The sequence below is a fragment of the Salvelinus alpinus genome, chromosome 3 (assembly GCF_045679555.1).
Source record: "Salvelinus alpinus chromosome 3, SLU_Salpinus.1, whole genome shotgun sequence".
NCBI classification, from domain to species: domain Eukaryota; kingdom Metazoa; phylum Chordata; class Actinopteri; order Salmoniformes; family Salmonidae; genus Salvelinus; species Salvelinus alpinus.
This window is the reverse complement of record NC_092088.1, coordinates 77,175,031-77,197,654: the sequence shown is the minus strand read 5'-3', so window position 1 is coordinate 77,197,654 and position 22,624 is coordinate 77,175,031. Positions and strand designations below refer to the sequence as shown.

Here is a 22,624-nt window from a genome sequence, read left to right as displayed (position 1 = left end):
CCACTCTATAAGTGTGCAGTTTTGTAACACAACACAATGCCATAGATGTCTCATGTTTTGAGGGAGCATGACACCTGATGAAACTGTGGGTTTGCACAACCAAAGAATAACTGTCAGAAACCGTCTCAGGGAAGCTGCAGTTCGGGAATCATCACCAATGTTCCCTCTAAACTGCAGGCGTGCGCCTCCTCCAGGACTGCGGTGCAGAAGAAATGCCATGCAAGAGATTGAACTTCACTGAGTTCACCCCTTTAGTTTGCACTATATAGATCAACGTTTCTTCTGTGATCGATTCAACATTATATCAATCCCTTTTCAATGCAACAAACCAAAACACATCTAACTTTGCAAGATTGAGTCTGGGATTTTGTTGTAGGCAGAGCCAGAGCGCAACGGAGTAGAATTCTACTGGCAGGGGTAGTTTACAAGTGGTCTTTCAATCGCCCGCGAGTGAATACACCTTTCAGATCATTGCCGAGCGTGTGCACATTTGTTGATATTCTTTGCTAGTTAGCGAGTTATTAGCCCATTTTTAGATAAGTATAGGTCAGCAATGGGGAGTTACTGCTTCCTACAAGAGCACAAAAAATGTAGGCTACATTTCAAGCTGGCTTTAAAAAGCTTATGTCTTAATTAAAAGTGGCAGTATTGTATTTCGAGGCAAGCTTGAATGTGCAAATAAGCCAATAGGCAGAGGGGTAGTCTACATTGTCTAATTTTCTATATGGTAATAATAATAACTTTTATTTTTTAAAGTGGTTTCTTGCATCATACAACACAATACAATGCAATTTACAGTAACACCCCTGGTGTTACAGACCAAGTAAAACATCGTCATGTCATTTTACATGATTAATGTCATCATGTAAAAACGTTATTAAAAGTTTCATGCAATATATGCCTGCAGGCTACTGAAGGCTATAACATAGAAATCAAAAGCTATTTCCATGTGAAAATGTTATGGGATTTGCTACATTGGTTTTGTTGGTAGGCCTACACTATGCTAAAATAGCTACAATAGCCTATTTGCTACTGTCTAAATCTGTAAGAGTACAGCCTCAGCCAGAAGTTGCATAAAATTCTCACAAGGTTCAAGTTTCCACTCGGAAGACCTAAAGTGTGCTCAGTGCCCCAAAGAATTTGATGGAACATTGGTTGTAACTGACTTAAGTGGGTAAACACCCACCTTCGATGGCCACTGGCACAGTGGAGAAGTGTGCTCATCACAGATGAATCCCGGTTTCAACTGTACCGGGCAGATGGCAGACAGCAGCAGTTTGCTGATGTCAACATCGTGAACAGAGTCCCCCTTGGTGGCGGTGGGGTTATGATATGGGCAGGCATAAGCTACCGACAACGAACACAATTGCATTTTTTATTTTTTATTTAACCTTTATTTAACTAGGCAAGTCAGTTAAGAACAAATTCTTATTTACAATGACGGCCTAGGAACAGTGGGTTAACTGCCTTATTCAGGGGCAGAACGACTGATTTTTACCTTGTCAGCTCAGGGATTCGATCTAGCAACCTTTCGGTTACTGGCGATGGCAATTTCAATGCACAAGGATACAGTGGTTCCTCCTTTAAAAGTTGTGTCATACTGCGGCACACCTTGGGTGCTGCCGCAGCATTCTGTGGTAAGTAATTTCATTGTCATAGTCATTTTTTCTGTTACTGCAAGTTATTGCTAGTTTGACCACCAGAGGGCATCTTTGAGAAGCATTTGATAGAATTCCGTATAGGCATTACCATAGAATTCCGTATAGGCATTACCATAGAATTTAAAAACTTTTTGTAACAACACAGTATATGGGATTGATTTGAAGAAATTTGGCTTAATTAATTTGATTAATATTATGGTGTTTCTATTCAGAGAAAAACTAAAAACTAAACCCCCAGGGTTTCCATTAGGATGGAATGGAAAATATGGCGCTGTACAACGTGACGGTCGGGAGAAGGCTACAGGATTGGAGGATTCTAAATTGTTTGCCTTCATTAGACAACTTTGTTCCAATATTTCTGTAAATCAGTGATATTTATTCCCATAGTAATTCGTTATGGATACATAACTAAATCAACATCTGCATTTTGAAAGAGTGTTTTTTATCATTATTTTATTAATGAAATGTGTTTATTTGTTTATTAGGCTACTGTGCAGTCTACAATACATACTGTAGTAGACATGGGAAAGTGCCTAATTCCTTACATAAGGGAGAGCAGGCCATGTCTGTACTACAGAATGCAGGGCACGTGGGATGCCGGTGTTATTTCATAGTTCATGTCTTCACTATTATTCTACAATGTAAAAAATAAAGACAAATCCTGGAATGAGTAGGTGTGTCCAAACTTTTGACTGGTACTTGCTTAATTCATTTGATTAATATTATGTTTTTCTATTCCAAGAAAAACAAAAAACCCTCTGGGTTTCCATTAGGATGGACAGTACTGGGCTATTTAGCTGCAGTTGCCGCCAGTTTTTTTTTTTTTAATTGAACCTTTATTTAACTTGGCAAGTCAGGTAAGAACAAATTCTTATTTACAATGAAGGCCTACCCTGGCCAAACCCGGATGGCGCTGGGCCAATTGTGCACAGCCCTATGGCACTCCCAATTACGGTCGAATGTGATACAGCCTGAATTCGAACCAGGGACTGCAGTAAAGCCTCTTGCACTGAGATGCAGTGCCTTAGACCGCTGCGCCACTCAGGAGCCATGACCAATATATAAATATAGATATATATATTTTTTTTTATAACATTAACCGTGTGTAGGTAGATACGTGTGTAGGTAGATGTGGAAAGATAGATACAAATGATTTGTTGCAAGTTGGGGGGTTCACACTTAGCTTGGCTATTAGACAATTCTTTAGTAAAGGTTGAATAGTCTATTATTCAGCTAATAGCCCATCCTGCTATGCTTGTGAAAAACGAATAATAATACTTTTCCCCCTTTCCACATGTTAAAGATTCCAATTGATAAAGTGTTTTTAGCCACAATCGGCCCCAACCTCAATTAATACATTTAGGCACAGTCGATAGCGTGCTGGACTTCGGGCTAGAATGTTGAGGGTTCGAAACCTGCTCCCTGCTTGTTGCCTCATGTTTCAGCGTGGTAACGCACGGCTCCATGTCGCAAGGATCTGTACACAATTCCTGGAAGCTGAAAATGTCCCAGTTCTTCCATGGCCTGCATACGCACCAGACATGTCACCTATTGAGCATGTTTGGGATGCTCTGGATCGACATGTACGACAGCGCGTTCCAGTTCCTGCCAATATCCAGCAACTTTGTGCAGCCATTGAAGAAGAGTGGGACAACATTTCACAGGCCACAATCAATAGCCTGATCAACTCTATGCAAAGGAGATGTGTGGCGCTGCATGACGCAAATGGTGGTCACACCAAATACTGACTGGTTTTCTCATCCACGACCCTACTTTTTTAAAATAAGGTATCTGTGACCAACAGATGCATATCTGTATCCCCAGTCATGTGAAATCCATAGATTAGGGCCTAATTTATTTATTTCAATTGACAGATTTCCTTATATGAACTGTAACTCAGTAAAATCTTTGATATTGTTGCATGTTGCGTTTATATATTTTTTCTCTGTAAGCCTAAATTGCTTATATGATACAGAATGTTCTCCCCAGTCTAGAGTAATAGATTAGATAGTTTGTCATGTTGTGTAACTTTTAATGAGATGGTTTTCCAGAGTAGTTCATGTATATCACAGTGCTTCCTCAAACTACAGCCATTCTGTCTATGTAGCCTACATGAGCAAGTCAGCCAGTCATGAGAACAAATTGACAGACGTAAAAGCGAAGAAAACAGACATGTAGGAATTCCATGATACAGTGCATTGACCATAAAAAAATTACTATAAATGCTCCATCTTGAGAAAATAATGCATTCATGAAGACAAATAAATAATTTTACTCTTTCATGAAATAGTTTACAATTGTATTGAATTACTTCTAATTGCTTTCCATCATCATGTGATCCAACAGACTTCCTGCTTTTCATAGTTTCATCATGAATCTAGAGGCCAGCTCCACTCATAGGACCCAAGACAACAGCTCTGAGGTCTAACTCAACTTCCAACCATATATGCATAATCTACAAAATGATGGCTTCATCATTCTTATTGCCGGCTCCAGCCTTTCTACCACTGTGCTTCTTATGGGGCGGAGTGACTTGACTTCCTGTTGTCATGGCCATGGGTGACAGTCTTCCCTGTCCTGATGATCCATGTCTGTTTCAGGCTCTAGCCACTACCCCTTCTGGGTCGATCCATGAAGAGAGTGCCTTTTATGTCCTGGTGACATTGTGTGCACATTTTGATAAAACACTCAATTTAACAATTGGATCACAAATCTACACTCTAACTAAACATTTAAAAAATCCAATAGTAGTGTGTTTTACATTAAAATACATTTGTCATTTTCTCTGATAATGCCAATTTTGGCATGTCCCACGTCATGTTTGTCCGACTTGAATATTTTAACTGACTTAACCGTAACATTTTTCACCATCATGGTAATATAATTTGTTGCCTTGACAACATCATTTCTGGAAATTATTATTTATCTCATGTGATTAGTGATTAATTTACATTTGTCCCTCATGTCAACCAGTTACGTGAACTGAACTCTCGTTTTAATATGGTTAAACTATTCCTTAAATAAAAATAAAATAGCAAAAGGAGGAGATGGGGAAAACATGTTTGTTATGAAGTTAAACATGTGCTCTTTGACAGAATGTTCAAATTTGGTGAAATAACAAAGTTACACTACCCGAAAAGGCACTCTATTTGTGGAAGGACACTTCTGTGTTCACTGATCTGTGAGGGGGCTGGATAGGTGTCCATTCCTCCAAGATCTATGAACACAGACAGACTAGTGCCTACTACCTGTCCTATTGACCCAGGGCTAGGTGCCGTAAAGTCCTGTCATCCAAAGGTACGTCAGAGAGAGTGTTTCTCACAGTTCCTCTTCGTCCCTTCCAGCTGGCCATTTTCAAATGTCAGGCCGAGCAAATGCTTCTACAAAGGCATTTCTCTAAGCGCAAGAATGTTTACAAAAAACAAAGTGGCCGATATGTCACCCAGGCAAGCAGACCTTCCCTGCAAACAGGAGTCCCACTATAGTGAAAAATATAGATAGGACAAAGAGTACATATGAGGACCCCACCACTGTGTTGTTGGGTAGTTTATAAGGTTGTCCCCCGACCTCATCGATGTAAAATCCTATAGGAAATATAAGAGCTGCCATACAGAGCAGGATCACTATGGAGGAGAGAGGAAACAAAGTTTAGAAACAGTCTTCTTAAAAACACTATTCACAGTACAACATATTTAGGGAGCAATATCTCTTACAACATTTAAAGAGTAGGCAGCAACATGATCTCAGGCTAAATTCTATATTTGCGTTTTCATTGTCGTGGAAACCTGACAGAGCTGAAAAAAAATCTATTTACATTGTCATATTACATTGTCATTACTTGGTTATTATTATACCTCAAGAGGTAATTCTAGCCTGATAATGATTAGGATAAAATGACCTCTGGAAGTATAATAATAACAAAGGAATGTTATTCCGTCATATCCCTTGGACCACTAAAAATCCCTCCTCCTGGTTTTAGCTCCGCTCATAGCAACCCCATTTACTGTAGGTGTTCAAGGAGCCACTCAGCACAGTTCCATTTGAACATTTAGGGCATTTATCAGACTCTCTTATCCAGAGTGACTTACAGGAGCAATTAGGGTTAAGTGCCTTGCTCAATGGCACATCAACAGATTTTTCACCTATTCGGCTTGGAGATTCGAAACGAGCGACGTTTCCGTTACTGGCCAACACTCTTAACCGCTAGGCTACCTGCCGCCCACACAGTTACCACACAAAAGCTTTTACTAAAATGAAACCAAAGTGACATTCATCTCGGCTTACTCAAATCAATTTGCTAACATCCATTAGTGACATAACAAGAATCTCAAGGTGCTTCAAAGCTGTAACTAATGGCTTTCTCTCAAATCCTAGCCTATTCCCTAGTCTACTGTACTACTTTAACCTGAATAGGGGATTAACAGGATTCTGTCTGGCCCCACTCATGACTTAAATGGTGACAGTGTTGGCCATGTTTCTGTATTTATCGTATTGCAGTCTTGGTCTCTTGGCCGTCACTGTAAACGAGAACTGGTTCCCCATTGACCTGTCTGGTTAAATAACCGTTACATAAGTCAAAATGAAACGTACTCCCAGTGAAGGCGATCCAGCGGGCGTAACGGGTGGCCTCGCGGTGCCAGTGTGATGCCACCAACAGGCCGCAGGTCACCGTGAGGGAGATGATGCCCAGGATAATGAAGAAGAGGGTGGTGACCCACTCAGGGGGCAGCCGAGGGGGGATACAGGTCCATTCACGACCGTGGATGGTCTGGCACTGCCGCACCAGGCCTACCGTCAGGGAACCTAGAGAGACAGGAGAGAGGGAGAGAGAAGAGACAGCTCAGTCAGGGTTAGATCCCACACAGCAGCAGTCCCACTGTCAGAGCATCTACAGAACACAGGAGGTTGGTGGCACCTTAATTGGGGATGGTTGGAGCGGAATAGGTAGAATAGTATCAAATACATTAAACACATGGTTTCCATGTGTTTGATGCCATTCCATTCGCTCCGTTCCTGCCATCATTATGAGCCGTCCTCCCCTCAGCAGCCTGCACTGCTACAGACAGAGTGCTTGATCACATACACCCACGGAGGAAGAACATCTTTCATCACACACAGAGCATACTCTCGCTGTTCAGGTCAACTGTGCTCTCACACACCACAACAACGTGTCACTTTTCAGCAGAATCTTTTCATTTTCTGTACACCTTGTTTTATTAGAAGAAACATAACCCAGAGCAGTAGATTGCATCAGTTCTAAAATATCCCTCAACTTGTGACGGTATCACCATTAGAAAAGCTAAGATCTGTATGAGGCATCACTGCATTACATCACATCTGGACTAATGACCTCCCTGGTGACACTGGATTCCACTTCCAGTGCCCTGTGACCACACAAAGTAGAGCTCAAGGAAGGTTGGTATGGTAACAAGGCTGAAGAGTGGGACTCTTAGGCCCTGGACCAATGGCAGGGGTCCTTGAGGAATCAATCAATGACGTAAGACTTGGATGGCTCAGGACCAGAGCTCCTGACACCAGAGAGAGGAAGAGAGCTGGAGGGAAGAGGGGGAGAGAGAGAGAGGGATGGAAGGATAACGAAAGCAGAGGTGGGACCCAGAGCCACTGAAACCACAGAGAGAGATGAGATAAAGGAGAGAGAGGAAAAAAGAGAGAGGGAGGAGATAAGAATTCACATCAGAAAGTCACTCACTGTCAAAGAGCCTCTCCTCTCCTGCCCCAAAGCCTGGTGGGTCCAATTATGTCAGCAAGCTAGGCCTGCTGAACACATAACTCTTCCAACAACAATAAGAGCATATATGAACCCCACCCTCCCTAACCCAACACAGAATGTGCCAACTCAGCAACACTCAACCCCCTCGTCCATCCAGCTACAAAGGACAATTCATCGGTATAGATTTGAATGAGAGAAATGTGAAATGAAATCGTCCGCCCCCTTTCTTCCCCTTCTCTCTCACGAGACGAGGAGTTATCCCTGAGCCAGCACTTTGTCTTCCAGAGGTTGGAGACAGAGAGGAGAGATGAACAGTGGGCAAGGCTTGTGAGATATACTGTATACCGGGTATTTCAAAATACCGATGTTATGATTTTCAATACTGTTTAAATTTTTGGAGGTTGAGGGCACCACCGACTTGCAGGGGCTGCGTGCTATTACACTGCTCATAACTATAAGTTAAGTATAACTATAAGAAATGTAAGATGAGTCAAATAAATGATATCCAGCTATGCGTTTGGTTTGCTAACTTCCTAACTAAGTGGCAACATGTCAAGATTAAGCTTCTTGGTTGCAGCACAGACATTCAACCCCTTCCTGGATCCAGATCCCTGTTGCCTCAAGTGTTTTCTACGTCCGCGGCCCTTGTGTGCACATTCGGTAATACCGTATACCCTGGTATGGTACAGAAATGGTATGAACATCTGGATACCACCCAACCCTAGGCAAGACACAACCATATTTAGTCTATTGGATTAGAGAGATGGACGGATATTTACAAATACCCCCATTATGGTTCTGAGACAAGAATATACATCACTGAGGTGGGAGGGAGGGAAGGAGTATGGACCAATATGATGAGCCCTGCTCCCTCAAAAGTTGAAGGACATATAGTACACTGCCCGTGGTCATGTAAAAATCTTCCCAGTGTGAAATAGTTCCCAATTGTTCTGATTGTTGTAAAATTTCTCCCGGCGTGAAAATGTTCCCAGTTCAATAAATGCACAAGCCTCTCTTTATGTGGATGGCTGATCTCATCTCTTTATGTGGATGGCTGAGCTCATCTCTTTATGTGGATGGCTGAGCTCATCTCTTTATGTGGATGGCTGAGCTCATCTCTTTATGTGGATGGCTGATCTCATCTCTTTATGTGGATGGCTGATCTCATCTCTTCATGTGGATGGCTGATCTCATCTCTTTATGTGGATGGCTGAGCTCATCTCTTTATGTGGATGGCTGAGCTCATCTCTTTATGTGGATGGCTGAGCTCGTCTCTTTATGTGGATGGCTGATCTCATCTCTTTATGTGGATGGCTGAGCTCGTCTCTTTATGTGGATGGCTGGGCTCGTCTCTTTATGTGGATGGCTGATCTCATCTCTTTATGTGGATGGCTGAGTGGATGGCTGAGCTCGTCTCTTTATGTGGATGGCTGATCTCGTCTCTATGTGGATGGCTGATCTCATCTCTTTATGTGGATGGCTGAGCTCATCTCTTTATGTGGATGGCTGAGCTCATCTCTTTATGTGGATGGCTGAGTGGCTGGCTGAGCTCGTCTCTTTATGTGGATGGCTGATCTCATCTCTTTATGTGGATGGCTGAGCTCATCTCTTTATGTGGATGGCTGAGTGGCTGGCTGAGCTCGTCTCTTTATGTGGATGGCTGAGCTCGTCTCTTTATGTGGATGGCTGATCTCATCTCTTTATGTGGATGGCTGAGTGGATGGCTGAGCTCGTCTCTTTATGTGGATGGCTGAGCTCGTCTCTTTATGTGGATGGCTGAGCTCATCTCTTTATGTGGATGGCTGAGCTCATCTCTTTATGTGGATGGCTGAGCTCGTCTCTTTATGTGGATGGCTGATCTCATCTCTTTATGTGGATGGCTGAGCTCGTCTCTTTATGTGGATGCTGGGCTCGTCTCTTTATGTGGATGGCTGATCTCATCTCTTTATGTGGATGGCTGAGTGGATGGCTGAGCTCGTCTCTTTATGTGGATGGCTGAGCTCGTCTCTTTATGTGGATGGCTGATCCCATCTCTTTATGTGGATGGCTGAGCTCATCTCTTTATGTGGATGGCTGAGCTCATCTCTTTATGTGGATGGCTGAGTGGCTGGCTGAGCTCGTCTCTTTATGTGGATGGCTGATCTCATCTCTTTATGTGGATGGCTGAGCTCATCTCTTTATGTGGATGGCTGATCTCATCTCTTTATGTGGATGGCTGAGTGGCTGGCTGAGCTCGTCTCTTTATGTGGATGGCTGAGCTCGTCTCTTTATGTGGATGGCTGATCTCATCTCTTTATGTGGATGGCTGAGTGGATGGCTGAGCTCGTCTCTTTATGTGGATGGCTGAGCTCGTCTCTTTATGTGGATGGCTGATCTCATCTCTTTATGTGGATGGCTGAGCTCATCTCTTTATGTGGATGGCTGAGCTCATCTCTTTATGTGGATGGCTGAGTGGCTGGCTGAGCTCGTCTCTTTATGTGGATGGCTGATCTCATCTCTTTATGTGGATGGCTGAGCTCATCTCTTTATGTGGATGGCTGAGTGGCTGGCTGAGCTCATCTCTTCATGTGGATGGCTGATCTCATCTCTTTATGTGGATGGCTGAGCTAATATCTTTATGTGGATGGCTGATCTCATATCTTTATGTGGATGGCTGATCTCATCTCTTTATGTGGATGGCTGATCTCATCTCTTTATGTGGATGGCTGAGTGGATGGCTGAGCTCGTCTCTTTATGTGGTAGGCTGAGCTCGTCTCTTTATGTGGATGGTTGATCTCATCTCTTTATGTGGATGGCTGAGCTAATATCTTTATGTGGATGGCTGAGCTCATCTCTTTATGTGGATGGCTGAGCTCATCTCTTTATGTGGATGGCTGAGCTCATCTCTTTATGTGGATGGCTGAGCTCATCTCTTTATATGGATGGCTGAGCTCATCTCTTTATATGGATGGCTGAGCTCATCTCTTTATGTGGATGGCTGATCTCATCTTTTTATGTGGATGGCTGATCTCATCTCTTTATGTGGAAGGCTGATCTCATCTCTTTATGTGGATGGCTGAGCTCATCTTTTTATGTGGATGGCTGAGCTCATCTTTTTATGTGGATGGCTGAGCTGGTATCTTTATGTGGATGGCTGAGCTCGTCTCTTTATGTGGATGGCTGATCTCATCTATTTTGTGGATGGCTGAGTGGATGGATGAGCTCGTCTCTTTATGTGGATGGCTGAGCTGGTCTCTTTATGTGGATGGCTGATCTCATCTATTTTGTGGATGGCTGAGTGGATGGCTGAGCTCGTCTCTTTATGTGGATGGCTGATCTCATCTATTTTGTGGATGGCTGAGTGGATGGATGAGCTCGTCTCTTTATGTGGATGGCTGAGCTCGTCTCTTTATGTGGATGGCTGATCTCATCTATTTTGTGGATGGCTGATCTCATCTATTTTGTGGATGGCTGAGTGGATGGCTGAGCTCGTCTCTTTATGTGGATGGCTGATCTCATCTATTTTGTGGATGGCTGAGTGGATGGCTGAGCTCGTCTCTTTATGTAGATGGCTTAGCTCGTCTCTTTCTCGCCTTTGACTAAGCTACTATCGATTGACAGTGCATATATTTGTTAGTTAGTTAGCTAAATCAAAGACGAGAAAGAGATGAGCTCAGCCATTCACATAAAGAGACCAGCTCAGCCATCCACTCAGCCATCCACATAAAGAGCTCAGCCATCCACTCAGCCATCCACATAAAGAGACAAGCTCAGCCATCCACATAAAGAGATGAGCTCAGCCATCCACATAAAGAGACGAGCTCAGCCATCCACATAAAGAGACGAGCTCAGCCATCTACATGAAGAGACGAGCTCGGCCATCCACATAAAGAGACGAGCTCAGCCATCTACATGAAGAGACGAGCTCAGCCATCCACATAAAGAGGCGAGCTCAGCCATCTACATGAAGAGACGAGCTCAGCCATCTACATGAAGAGACGAGCTCAGCCATCCACATAAAGAGGCGAGCTCAGCCATCCATAAAGAGTAAATTAATGGTATTCAATAGCATTCCATTTCTTCCGTTCCAACCATTACTATGAGCCCGTCCTCCCCAACTAAGGTGCCATCAGCCACCTTTATTTATCCTTTATTTAACTAGGCAAGTCAGCTAAGAACAAATTCTTATTTACAATGACGGCCTACCCCAGCCAAACTCTCCCCTAACCCGGATAACGCTGGGCCAATTGTGCGCCGCCCTATGGAACCCCCGATCACGGCCGGTTGTGATCTTGCCCGGGATCACACCCGGGTCTGTAGGTACGCCTCTAGCACTGCCTTAGACCGCTGCGCCACTCAGGATCCCTTTGATTTGAAGACACGTGTAGACCTACTGTATGTGGATCTAATGCTGATCACAGCTGTTATTTCGTGGCTATTGACATGGCACCCTAATGTAATACTAATTACTAAACCAAACTGCTGTGTCCTGTTTCCTCATCCATTATAGTGATCAAATTTGCTTCCCAATTACCAGAATCACAAATGAATGGTAGAAAGTTATGCTACCAACCCTGATACAGATCATGTTATAGTACCAGACAGATCTGAATGGAAAACTTCCCATCAACAGGGTTTACTTACTTCAGCTGATTATTTTGAGGATATACCCCTTCAACAGTTTAGATAGATATACAGTAGTATAGATGTGTCAACTATGACGTAGCATACCTATGAATGGTTGTATGAGTCTGCAGCGAGAGAGCACACTGAAGTGTAACATACTGCATGCATACTATGTTGATTCCATGATCTCTGAGGCCCTCCATTTTCTACACAGGATATCCTGTTCCTTCCCTATACATTCTTTTATCTAAGTGAAGAGCACAACAGAAATAGGCGTAGGTTACCAGGATTTCACATCCCAACCACTTTATATCCTTAGTGAAAAGGTCCTGCCTCAGAAGCATAGTGTCACATATTCCACTGTCAAAGAATCAAAGATACTGATAAAATGTTAAAAAAGTGACATAGTATATCCTATCATGACACAATATTTCCCTCTCTTAAGCAAGCTTACACACCCATTCCATAGCTTGTCATTGGTGTAAATTGTAATTTTTGTTCTATGGGACTCTTGGGGGACATTTCTAATTCGTGGGACTGTTCAGCAGCTGTTTTAAGTGTGTAACACATCAGACATCAAGCTTGTCATATAGCCAGGGCATTGAGACAGAGGTGTGTGTGTGTGTGTGTGTGTGTGTGTGTGTGTGTGTGTGTGTGTGTGTGTGTGTGTGTGTGTGTGTGTGTGTGTGTGTGTGTGTGTGTGTGTGTGTGTGTGTGTGCGCTTGCGTGCGTGCGTGCGTGCGATTGTGGGCCAATGTCTGTAGTTAGTAAACACTTCCCCATGCAGCCCCAGTCAGTCCCCTGCTGCTTCTGACTCACTACAGAATACCTGCATAACAAGCAGGAAATTAGCTAGTCTAAGACACACACACACACCTCTATAAACTTGTATAAAGCTTCACATCCTGGATAACTACAGAGAGGTTTGCTGTAAACAAATAAACCATAATGATTCCTTTCCAGGCTAAACTTCAGGTGGTGAAAGAGACATTTGTGTTTATAACAACATCTGCCAATCTGATGGAGTCATTGTCAACATCTGTTTATCTGTGAGCAATAAGCATCATCTGGTGCTGCCAAAATACTGATACCATAGGAAAGAGCATAAGTTAGACCGGCAAGTTAACTTAATTGGCAGGAACAACTACACTTGTAGGAAAAAAAGGTGCCATTCTAGAACCTAAAATGGTTCTTCAGTTGTCCCCATAGGGCAACCGTTTGAAGAACCCATTTTTGGTTCCAGTGTAACGGTATGTTCTACCTGAACACTCCTGGACTGTGCTGTAACAGTGTAATTGAGGTATGTTATATCTGAACACTCCTGGACTGTGCTGTAACAGTGTAATGGAGGTATGTTATATCTGAACACTCCTGGACTGTGCTGTGACAGTGTAATTGAGGTATGTTATATCTGAACACTCCTGGACTGTGCTGTAACAGTGTAACGGAGGTATGTTATATCTGAACGCTCCTGGACTGTGCTGTAACAGTGTAACGGAGGTATGTTATATCTGAACGCTCCTGGACTGTGCTGTAACAGTGTAACGGAGGTATGTTATATCTGAACGCTCCTGGACTGTGCTGTAACAGTGTAATGGAGGTATGTTATATCTGAACGCTCCTGGACTGTGCTGTAACAGTGTAATGGAGGTATGTTATATCTGAACGCTCCTGGACTGTGCTGTAACAGTGTAATGGAGGTATGTTATATCTGAAAACTCCTGGACTGTGCTGTAAAAGTGTAATGGAGGCTATAAATTGTCATTAATATGTACATTTTCAGGTTCCCATTAATTCTCAAAGTGCTGAGCATATAATAAGAGTTATAACATGATTAGAACCATGTCACCTTAGATGTATTAAGTGATATTGTTGGCCAGGGGTTAGTGTGTGATGTTGTTGGCCAGGGGTTAGTGCGTGATGTTGTTGGCCAGGGGTTAGTGCGTGATGTTGTTGGCCAGAGGTTAGTGCGTGATGTTGTTGGCCAGAGGTTAGTGTGTGACGTTGTTGGCCAGGAGTTAGTGTGTGACGTTGTTGGCCAGGGGTTAGTGCGTGACGTTGTTGGCCAGGGGTTAGTGCGTGATGTTGTTGGCCAGGAGTTAGTGCGTGATGTTGTTGGCCAGGGGTTAGTGCGTTACGTTGTTGGCCAGGGGTTAGTGTGTGACGTTGGTGGCCAGGGGTTAGTGTGTGACGTTGGTGGCCAGGGGTTACTGTGTGATATTGTTGGCCAGGGGTTAGTGTGTGACGTTGTTGGCCAGGGGTTAGTCTGTGATGTTGTTGGCCAGGGGTTAGTGTGTGATGTTGTTGGCCAGGGGTTAGTGCGTGATGTTTTTGGCCAGGGGTTATTGTGTGACATTGGTGGCCAGGGGTTAGTGTGTGATGTTGTTGGCCAGGGGTTAGTGTGTGATGTTGTTGGCCAGGAGTTAGTGTGTGACATTGTTGGCCAGGGGTTAGTGTGTGACGTTGGTGGCCAGGGGTTAGTGTGTGACGTTGGTGGCCAGGGGTTAGTGTGTGACGTTGGTGGCCAGGGGTTAGTGTGTGACGTTGGTGGCCAGGGGTTAGTGTGTGACATTGGTGGCCAGGGGTTAGTGTGTGACATTGGTGGCCAGGGGTTAGTGTGTGACATTGGTGGCCAGGGGTTAGTGTGTGACATTGGTGGCCAGGGATTAGTTTGTGACGTTGGTGGCCAGGGATTAGTGTGTGACGTTGGTGGCCTGGGGTTAGTGTGTGACGTTGGTGGCCTGGGGTTAGTGCGTGACGTTGGTGGCCAGGGGTTAGTGCGTGATGTTGGTGGCCAGGGGTTAGTGTGTGATGTTGGTGGCCAGGGGTTAGTGCGTGACATTGGTGGCCAGGGGTTAGTGCGTGATGTTGGTTGCCAGGGGTTAGTGTGTGACGTTGGTGGCCAGGGGTTAGTGTGTGATGTTGGTGGCCAGGGGTTAGTGTGTGATGTTGGTGGCCAGGGGTTAGTCTGTGATGTTGGTGGCCAGGTGTTAGTGCGTGATGTTGTTGGCCAGGGGTTAGTGTGTGACGTTGTTGGCCAGGGGTTAGTGTGTGACGTTGGTGGCCAGGGGTAGTGTGTGACGTTGGTGGCCAGGGGTTAGTGTGTGATGTTGGTGGTCAGGGGTTAGTGGGTGATGTTGGTGGCCAGGGGTTAGTGCGTGATGTTGGTGGCCAGGGGTTAGTGTGTGACGTTGGTGGCCAGGGGTTAGTGTGTGATGTTGGTGGCCAGGGGTTAGTGTGTGATGTTGGTGGCCAGGGGTTAGTCTGTGATGTTGGTGGCCAGGAGTTAGGGAGAACTTGTGGGAGGAAAGTGGGATGTCATGTCTGGTTTGGTCTCTCTTATGTTTTCATTCTTTGTATAAAAAAAGAAAAGAATGATCACAAATGAGACCATTAAAATGTAAACATAGTACTCAAAAGTTTGCTTTTCCATCCTGGCTCCTACCTCACAACGACAAGGGGAAAATGTCACCTATCCCGGTTGTTTATGCAGTAGGCCACAGCATGGAACTACAATCTGCTGGCTACAGCTGTAGCTAAAAGGCATAGCTCATTCTAAGTGACCCATCGTTTAGTCGTAGCCTTTACTGTTGCACTTAATTTGACCATGTCCTCAGACTGGGTACTGTAGATTAAATACAAATGCCCCAGTCTGTCTGTGTCAGATGCATATAACATACAGAGAGTGAGTGGAGAGCTGAACAGACCTCCAAGGGCATAGCCGGATATGTGGCCCTCACTTCCCCACTGAGTCTGACACACTATTTGTCAACGGTCACCCTGCTCTTACACCACTGCGCCACACGGGAGGTGAGTTGATAGCTAGTATAGGGTAGCTTATATGCCTTGAAGGGACATGGGGTATCAGGGAGGTGAGTTGGTAGCTAGTATAGGGTAGCTTATATGCCTTGAAGGGACATGGGGTATCAGGGAGGTGAGTTGGTAGCTAGTATAGGGTAGCTTATATGCCTTGAAGGGACATGGGGTATCAGGGAGGTGAGTTGGTAGCTGGTACAGGGTAGCATATATGCCTTGAAGGGACATGGGGTATCAGGGAGGTGAGTTGGTAGCTGGTACAGGGTAGAATATATGCCTTGAAGGGACATGGGGATCAGGGAGGTGAGTTTGTAGCTGGTACTGGGTAGCTTATATGCCTTGAAGGGACATGGGGATCAGGGAGGTGAGTTGGTAGCTGGTACAGGGTAGCTTGTATGCCTTGAAGGGACATGGGGATCAGAGAGGTGAGTTAGTAGCTTGTACAGGGTAGCTTGTATGCCTTGAAGGGACATGGGGATCAGGGAGGTGAGTTAGTAGCTTGTACAGGGTAGCATATATGCCTTGAAGGGACATATCAGGGGATGTTGGGGTGAAACAGTAGAGGGCAGTTCATTTATCACCAGCTGTGGAGGATGATGATTGGTGGTTTGAGGACAAGCCCCAAGAGGCCAAGCCCCGAGAGGACGAGAGCGAGAGAGAATGCCAAAGTAGCTCACTGTATTTTGGAGGGATGGGGTGGATGTGGGGAGAGGGTGGATGTGGGGAGAAAGAGGGCAGGACTGCTTGTATAAAGTGTAACAGATAATGTAGAAGGTCTTTGATGATGCCACATTATAAGATTCTGAAGCTCAAGAGAAAGGTCACCAGAATGCCAAAGTGTTATATTTGGAAGAGGGTGGTGGTGTAGTGTGGCTGATGCAGTAGAGTGGAAAGAGAATGATTCAAAAACGTTGGGTTACGTGAACTGAAATCTTAGAAGAATAGTGTGTCAAAGGGGTTAATTAAGCAATAAGGCCTGAGGGGGTGTGGTATATGGCCAATATACTATGGCTACGCATCGCAGAGTGCCTGGATACAGGCCTTAGCCATGGTATATTGACCATTTAACACAAACCCCCAAGGTGCCTTATTGCTATTATAAACTGGTTGCCAACATAATTAGAGCAGTAAAAATAAATGTTTTGTAATACCCATGGTATACGGTCTGATATACCACGGCTGTCAGTCAATCAGCATTCTGTGATGAACCACCCGGTATATAATGCACATTATTGATCATTGTAAACAAAGCCCCTTAGGGGCCACACAGGGTGACAGCCAGCTGTAGCAGCCTACAGCCAGATGATAGACACTAGACAGATAACGTGTGGAAATATAGAAATGAAGTTAAATGCCCTCACCTAACTTACCAGTTGCATCTCCTGTGTTGATCCAGTCCGGATTGGCAATACTGGCGATGGCAAAGATATCTGCCGCTAGAAAGAGGCATCCTGATATGACGGTGAGTTTATCCATTTCTCAGACGTGGATGCTCTCTTCTCTTCTCCTTTACATTGAGTCAATGAGGAAAGTATCCTTTATCTCGCCCTACAAAGGCAAATAGGTATGAAGAGACTCAGGCATGGATTTCAACGTCCAATATCAATATTTTTGTCTTGCCCAGTGGAAGCATTGTCGTAGTCCTCTTGGGGGAGAAGGGCAAAGCCTCTCATCTTTACGGCGCGTACGCAGCAGTCCTGGTGTAGGAGTTATGCAAAGCCGTTTCCGTTATGTGAAAAGTTGCCTTTGCAAACTGCCTTCCCATTGACTTATAAATATCGACCATGGCCCTGGCTATGAACGCCCGCTGTTTCACCCATTCGCCCAGTATTGCAACCTCGTAGCTTATGGTGTCTGGGAAGAAATATATTTGAAAGAGTAATGGAAGGAAAATTCAAAAGTTTTGCGACCATTTCGCCGTTATTAGGACATTAAGTATATTATTGCAAGCGTGCACACTATACCGCTTATTTCCTGTGTTCCTTTCTCTTCTCCATCTGAGATTTCTTCGTTGCAAACAAATTCCATAAAATACATATCTTGAGCGCAATTGTCTAATTTCATATAATATGCCAATATTCCCTTCAATAGAAATACCGTTATTTGTCCTTCTTGAAATGCCCGTCAGATGAATGCATTCGAGGTTGGAATCAGTGGTTAAAAAAATCGTTGTTCTCTCAAGTATTTTTAGCAGACGTCAACTCTCGCGAGATTCTGTACAACTCTGTCAAACAGAGAACCAAGTTATTGGGCGCGTTTGAGTAGTAAGGCTGACTGTCGGCGAAAGTCGAGGAGGGAAGTAGGGGGAGGTGCATCTGCAACAGCAGAAAGTCGTACACGAATGTGGTTTTCCAACAGCAAGGCTCAGATCGGCATGGCAGTGTTGCCAAGGTTTTCTTTATAATTTCGAGAAAAAAAACTTGTCTCCAACACCTACTCACAAACTGAAATTATATCTGTGCACAATATACAATCAATTAGTGAGACAGAGCCTCAATCACATTGATTCATTCACTGTAGGCTGCACATGATTTGTGGTAAAGTTGGTTCCTGTTTCAGTCACGTCTTTGGGCCAAACAAAAACACCCAAAATGATTGGTTGACAATAGAGCCTCCCACAATGCAGGTAATGGCTGCAGGATGACGTTTGTAAAGAGTAATTGCAGAAACCTACAGTCGAAAATGTTAATATAATGCAAAATGACAAAAGTGATCTGCTCGAACGTGCCCTAAATCTCTGCCCCATGTTTCTGCTATACTAACCAGGTTTCCAAACTTTTTATGCGCGTGAAGTAGCCTACATGTCGGATAAAACATGTCATGACAGGCCTGATGGAAACAGAACATTTTTCGCTAAACTATCCAAATGACGACAAAACAAAATACGCTAGACAAGGTGGGATATTTTTGTGTTGGTAAAATTAATTATGCGAAAAATGTCGTGCACGGAAATATTGATATAATAACCATCAAATAGAAGTAAAATTGGTCACGGGATGACATTTTATGTAGTCATCCCTCTACAACTCATCGGGAAAGCATGCTGTTTATTAGGATACAGATTAAATACATTATGATGGCTTCAGAGGGTGGTGAAAGTGCAAAGTGATGAGCTTTGCACCTTTCCAATAAATATCGAGGGTCTTATTCTGGTGGCTGCCCTTTGACAAATAAAAATTATCTCGCTCTTTTGTCTATAATAATCTCATAACGTAGGCTGGCCTGCCCGCACTGTTGCGAGCTCTTTGCTAGAACACACGTGTCAATACTAGAGTGGGCACATTCGCTATATAAAGCAATATTTTTGGGGTGGGAAAACCATCAGTAGAGTTGAAAATATGATGGAAACCAATTTAACTTGTATATTTTATTCGGTGCATGGGTATTTAACCACAAAAGTTATTTTATGTACACTATGTCATCGCACACACATTATTTTATCCGCAACAAGTAAATTTGATAGAAACATCTCTGGTGGGAAAATGCGCATATTGTTTTTATGCGGATTTTTGAATATTCGCATGAAAACCTGTCGCCAATTGGATTGAAACCTATCTACTGACAACAAAGTACACGTCGACAATGTATGTTTGTAAAACATGTGTCTCTGGGTTCGATTTTTAAGATAACGTTTTTATTTAAATTTGTTTATTTCACATCCATTAATTATTTACTAAAATAACGTTAAACTCTCATTTTCAGCTTTCAAAATGTTTTTAGATTTTTCCTAAGCCTTTTCCTAAGGCTTTTCATGTCTGGATGTCACCGTTTTGCACAGTTTTTGTCCTGTCTCACACGCGGACTTCTGACGTTCTTTTATGTATTACACCTACAAAAGTCTTGATAATTACAAAATATTTAATGCACCTGTTTAAAAAAAGAGTAAAATAAATGGAAACTATATACATATTAGATGTGCATAAACCATTTGATACTTTTTTTTACCCAAAATACAGTCGTCTCTAAGTATTTTGTCATTACCACCATGACAAGCAAATTACATGATAATAACATTTTTTCAAAAGTTTGTATACATGGTTACCATAGATATGAAAAGTGGCAGTGGAGCACATGGATGTCATGGAGGGGAATTCCAATTTTGATGCCAGGAAATGTGTCACGACTTCCGCCGAAGTCGGTCCCTCTCTATTTTTATTAACAACAAATCAATACAGAAAGTACATAAGGGAACACAAGTATATATAGATTATATACAATGGACAATCGAGCTAGGGGGTACAATATCACATTACAATTACACAAGGACCTTAAGGGACATACATACACTTACAATTCTAACAGCTTTTTTGTTAGTAGAGTATTTAACTGTCTTAAAATACAGTTCAATTTATTTTTGTAGGGTAAGAAAATGTGTTTTTTTGTTAGTAAATTTACATTTGTGTATATGAAATTTGGCCAAAAGAATAATGAAATTAATTACATAAAAATGTTTCAGCTTATTTCTATCGTATGTAAAGAATCCAAGCAGTACATCTCTCCACAATAGTGTAAAATCTTCATAAATGTGTTCAATTATAAATCTACTGATGTCTTGCCACAGTTTTCTTACATGAATACAATGCCAAAAAAGATGCAACACTGTTTCTGGGTGGTCATTACAAAAGGAGCAATTTGAGTTGATGTTTTCCTTAAACTTCTTCATATAGTGGTTGGCAGGATAATATTTATGAATAATTTTAAAGGAAACTTCCTTAATTTTGTTAACAAGTGGGTATGTGTGTGGCAACATCCAAACTTTTTTCCAACAGATATTATCAATAAATCCATTCCAATAAGGCATGACATAAGGTATAGAAACAACATCCTGCTAAAACAAGGTTCGTATCGCTCTGTTGTTGAATGGACCCAAAAGAGAAACAAATCTTTCCTATTGATGAGTCAACAGGGTCAATAGAAGGTAGGCTCTGAGGGTCAGGTCTTGACACGTTCCTGAATAACAGAGCAACACCTGAGTGAATGGCGTCTAAAACAATTGCAAAATCTTTAGGTGTTACAGGAGACCTTGTAAAGTGATAAGAATTCCTTATAACTGAGTAAAAGACCCTCTGCATTTACCAGTTGGCTCACCAATAGGATATTATTTCGGAACCAATATTCTAAAAACAAAGTATTTTTATACAATATATCCCGATTATTCCATATATAATATCTGTGTGGAGAAAAATTGTGTTTATAAATTAAGGACCATGACAAGAAAATCTGCCGATGAAAAGCAGAACGTTTCACTGGAATTTTGTCAATATTAAAAGTAGAGAAGACATGATGAGGAATAAAATTCCAGATAGAAGTGGGTCTTCTTAGGAATTGTTTTATCCAATTGATCTTAAAGGAATTATTTAAAGTAGTGAAGTCCTGAAAATTCAGTCCACCATTCTCATAAGTGTTCATTACAACAGTTTTCCTAATGTAATGGGTACGGTTTCTCCAAAGAAAGTTGAAAAGCATCTGGTCTATCTCCTTGCTTATTTTACTGTCAAGATATAAAGATAGAGCGCCATATGTTAGTCTAGAGATACCTTCGGCCTTGGTTATTAGGACTCTACCTTTTAAAGATAAGTCCCTCTGTAGCCATTGATTTAGCTTCTTCTGGGTATTTTTAATAAGAGAGTTAAAATTTAGTAAGCCTCTAGACTTCTGATCCTTTGTAATGGTTATGCCTAAATATGTAAGTTCATCTTTTACTAGAATACCATAATATGAAGGTGTCACACAATCTTTGACAGCTATGAGTTCACATTTGTTAATGTAAAGGTATAGACCAGACGCTTTGGAAAAGGATTGTATCACATTGATCGATATGGGAATTTGGTTAGCGTCTTTCAGAAAAAGTGTAGTATCATCAGCCAGCTGGCTTATAATCATTTCTTTGCCAGCTATGGAAATACCTTGTACAGGACTATTTTTGAAAGAATTTACAAGAAGTTGGGTGATTAATAAAAACAGGTACGGGGAGATAGGACAACCTTGCCTAATTCCTCTCTTTAACTCAGACCTGGGTGAGGTGCCATATTTCAAAGTCGGTCCCTCTCCTTGTTCGGGCGGTGTTCGGTGGTCGACGTCACCGACCTTCTAGCCATCATTGATCCATTTTCCATTGGTTTTGTCTTGTCTTCCTACACACCTGGTTCCAATCCCATCAATTACATATTGTGTATTTAACCCTCTGTTTCCCCTAATGTCCTTGTCGGAGATTGTTTGTTGTATGTAGGTGTTTATTGTTAATTCTGGTGTGCGACGGGTTTTGCACCCTCTATTTGTTATTTTGTATACTTTGGTTTTCGGAGGTTTTGATGTTTATTAAACAGCTCCGTTTTTTCCAAGTTCATTCTCCTGCGCCTGTATTCCCTGCCACCAGCACGCACTACATTACAAAATTATAGAAAAATAAAGTAAATATGACTTGAGAAGATAATATTTTTATTGTACCTCATTACGAAATAGGCTATAATTTCATCAAATTATGTTCGATTTTTGAAATGATGTTTTAATTATGTGTATTTAGGATACATTGTATGCTAGCTGTTCAACTGGAGTTTGCATGCTAGAATCCCTGCTATTTATGACCAAATATCATAATAATGTCATTCCCACCACCTTATTACCACCAGATAATGAACTGTGATGGCAAGGACAGAATCTGGCGGTAATGACAAAATGTATTAGTTCATTCATTTTTACTTACCTTAAGACCTGAAAAGACAAAGAAATTACATAAATGATCATGGTTAAGTTAAAATTGAACACTTATTTGCTAAATAAGCCCCTTACATGTTGTATTATTTCAGGATTA

At 42.5% G+C, this 22,624-nt stretch overlaps 1 protein-coding gene across 2 annotated transcripts; it reads right to left on the bottom strand.

The window, feature by feature from the left end:
- Nucleotides 1-3,672: 3,672 nt before the first annotated feature.
- Nucleotides 3,673-17,998, bottom strand: LOC139571373 (uncharacterized protein C16orf52 homolog B-like). Of its 2 annotated transcripts, none has more exons than XM_071394184.1 (3): nucleotides 17,184-17,998; nucleotides 6,252-6,464; nucleotides 3,673-5,284 (listed from the first exon to the last, which is right to left on the bottom strand). In XM_071394184.1, exons 1-3 carry the CDS (start codon nucleotides 17,287-17,289, stop codon nucleotides 5,100-5,102), a joined length of 504 nt encoding a protein of 167 aa, XP_071250285.1. In that variant the 5' UTR covers nucleotides 17,290-17,998; the 3' UTR covers nucleotides 3,673-5,099. The 2 variants fall into 2 exon arrangements, with proteins under 2 accessions (XP_071250285.1, XP_071250284.1); XM_071394183.1 differs by having other exon boundaries at nucleotides 17,175-17,963.
- Nucleotides 17,999-22,624: the final 4,626 nt, after the last annotated feature.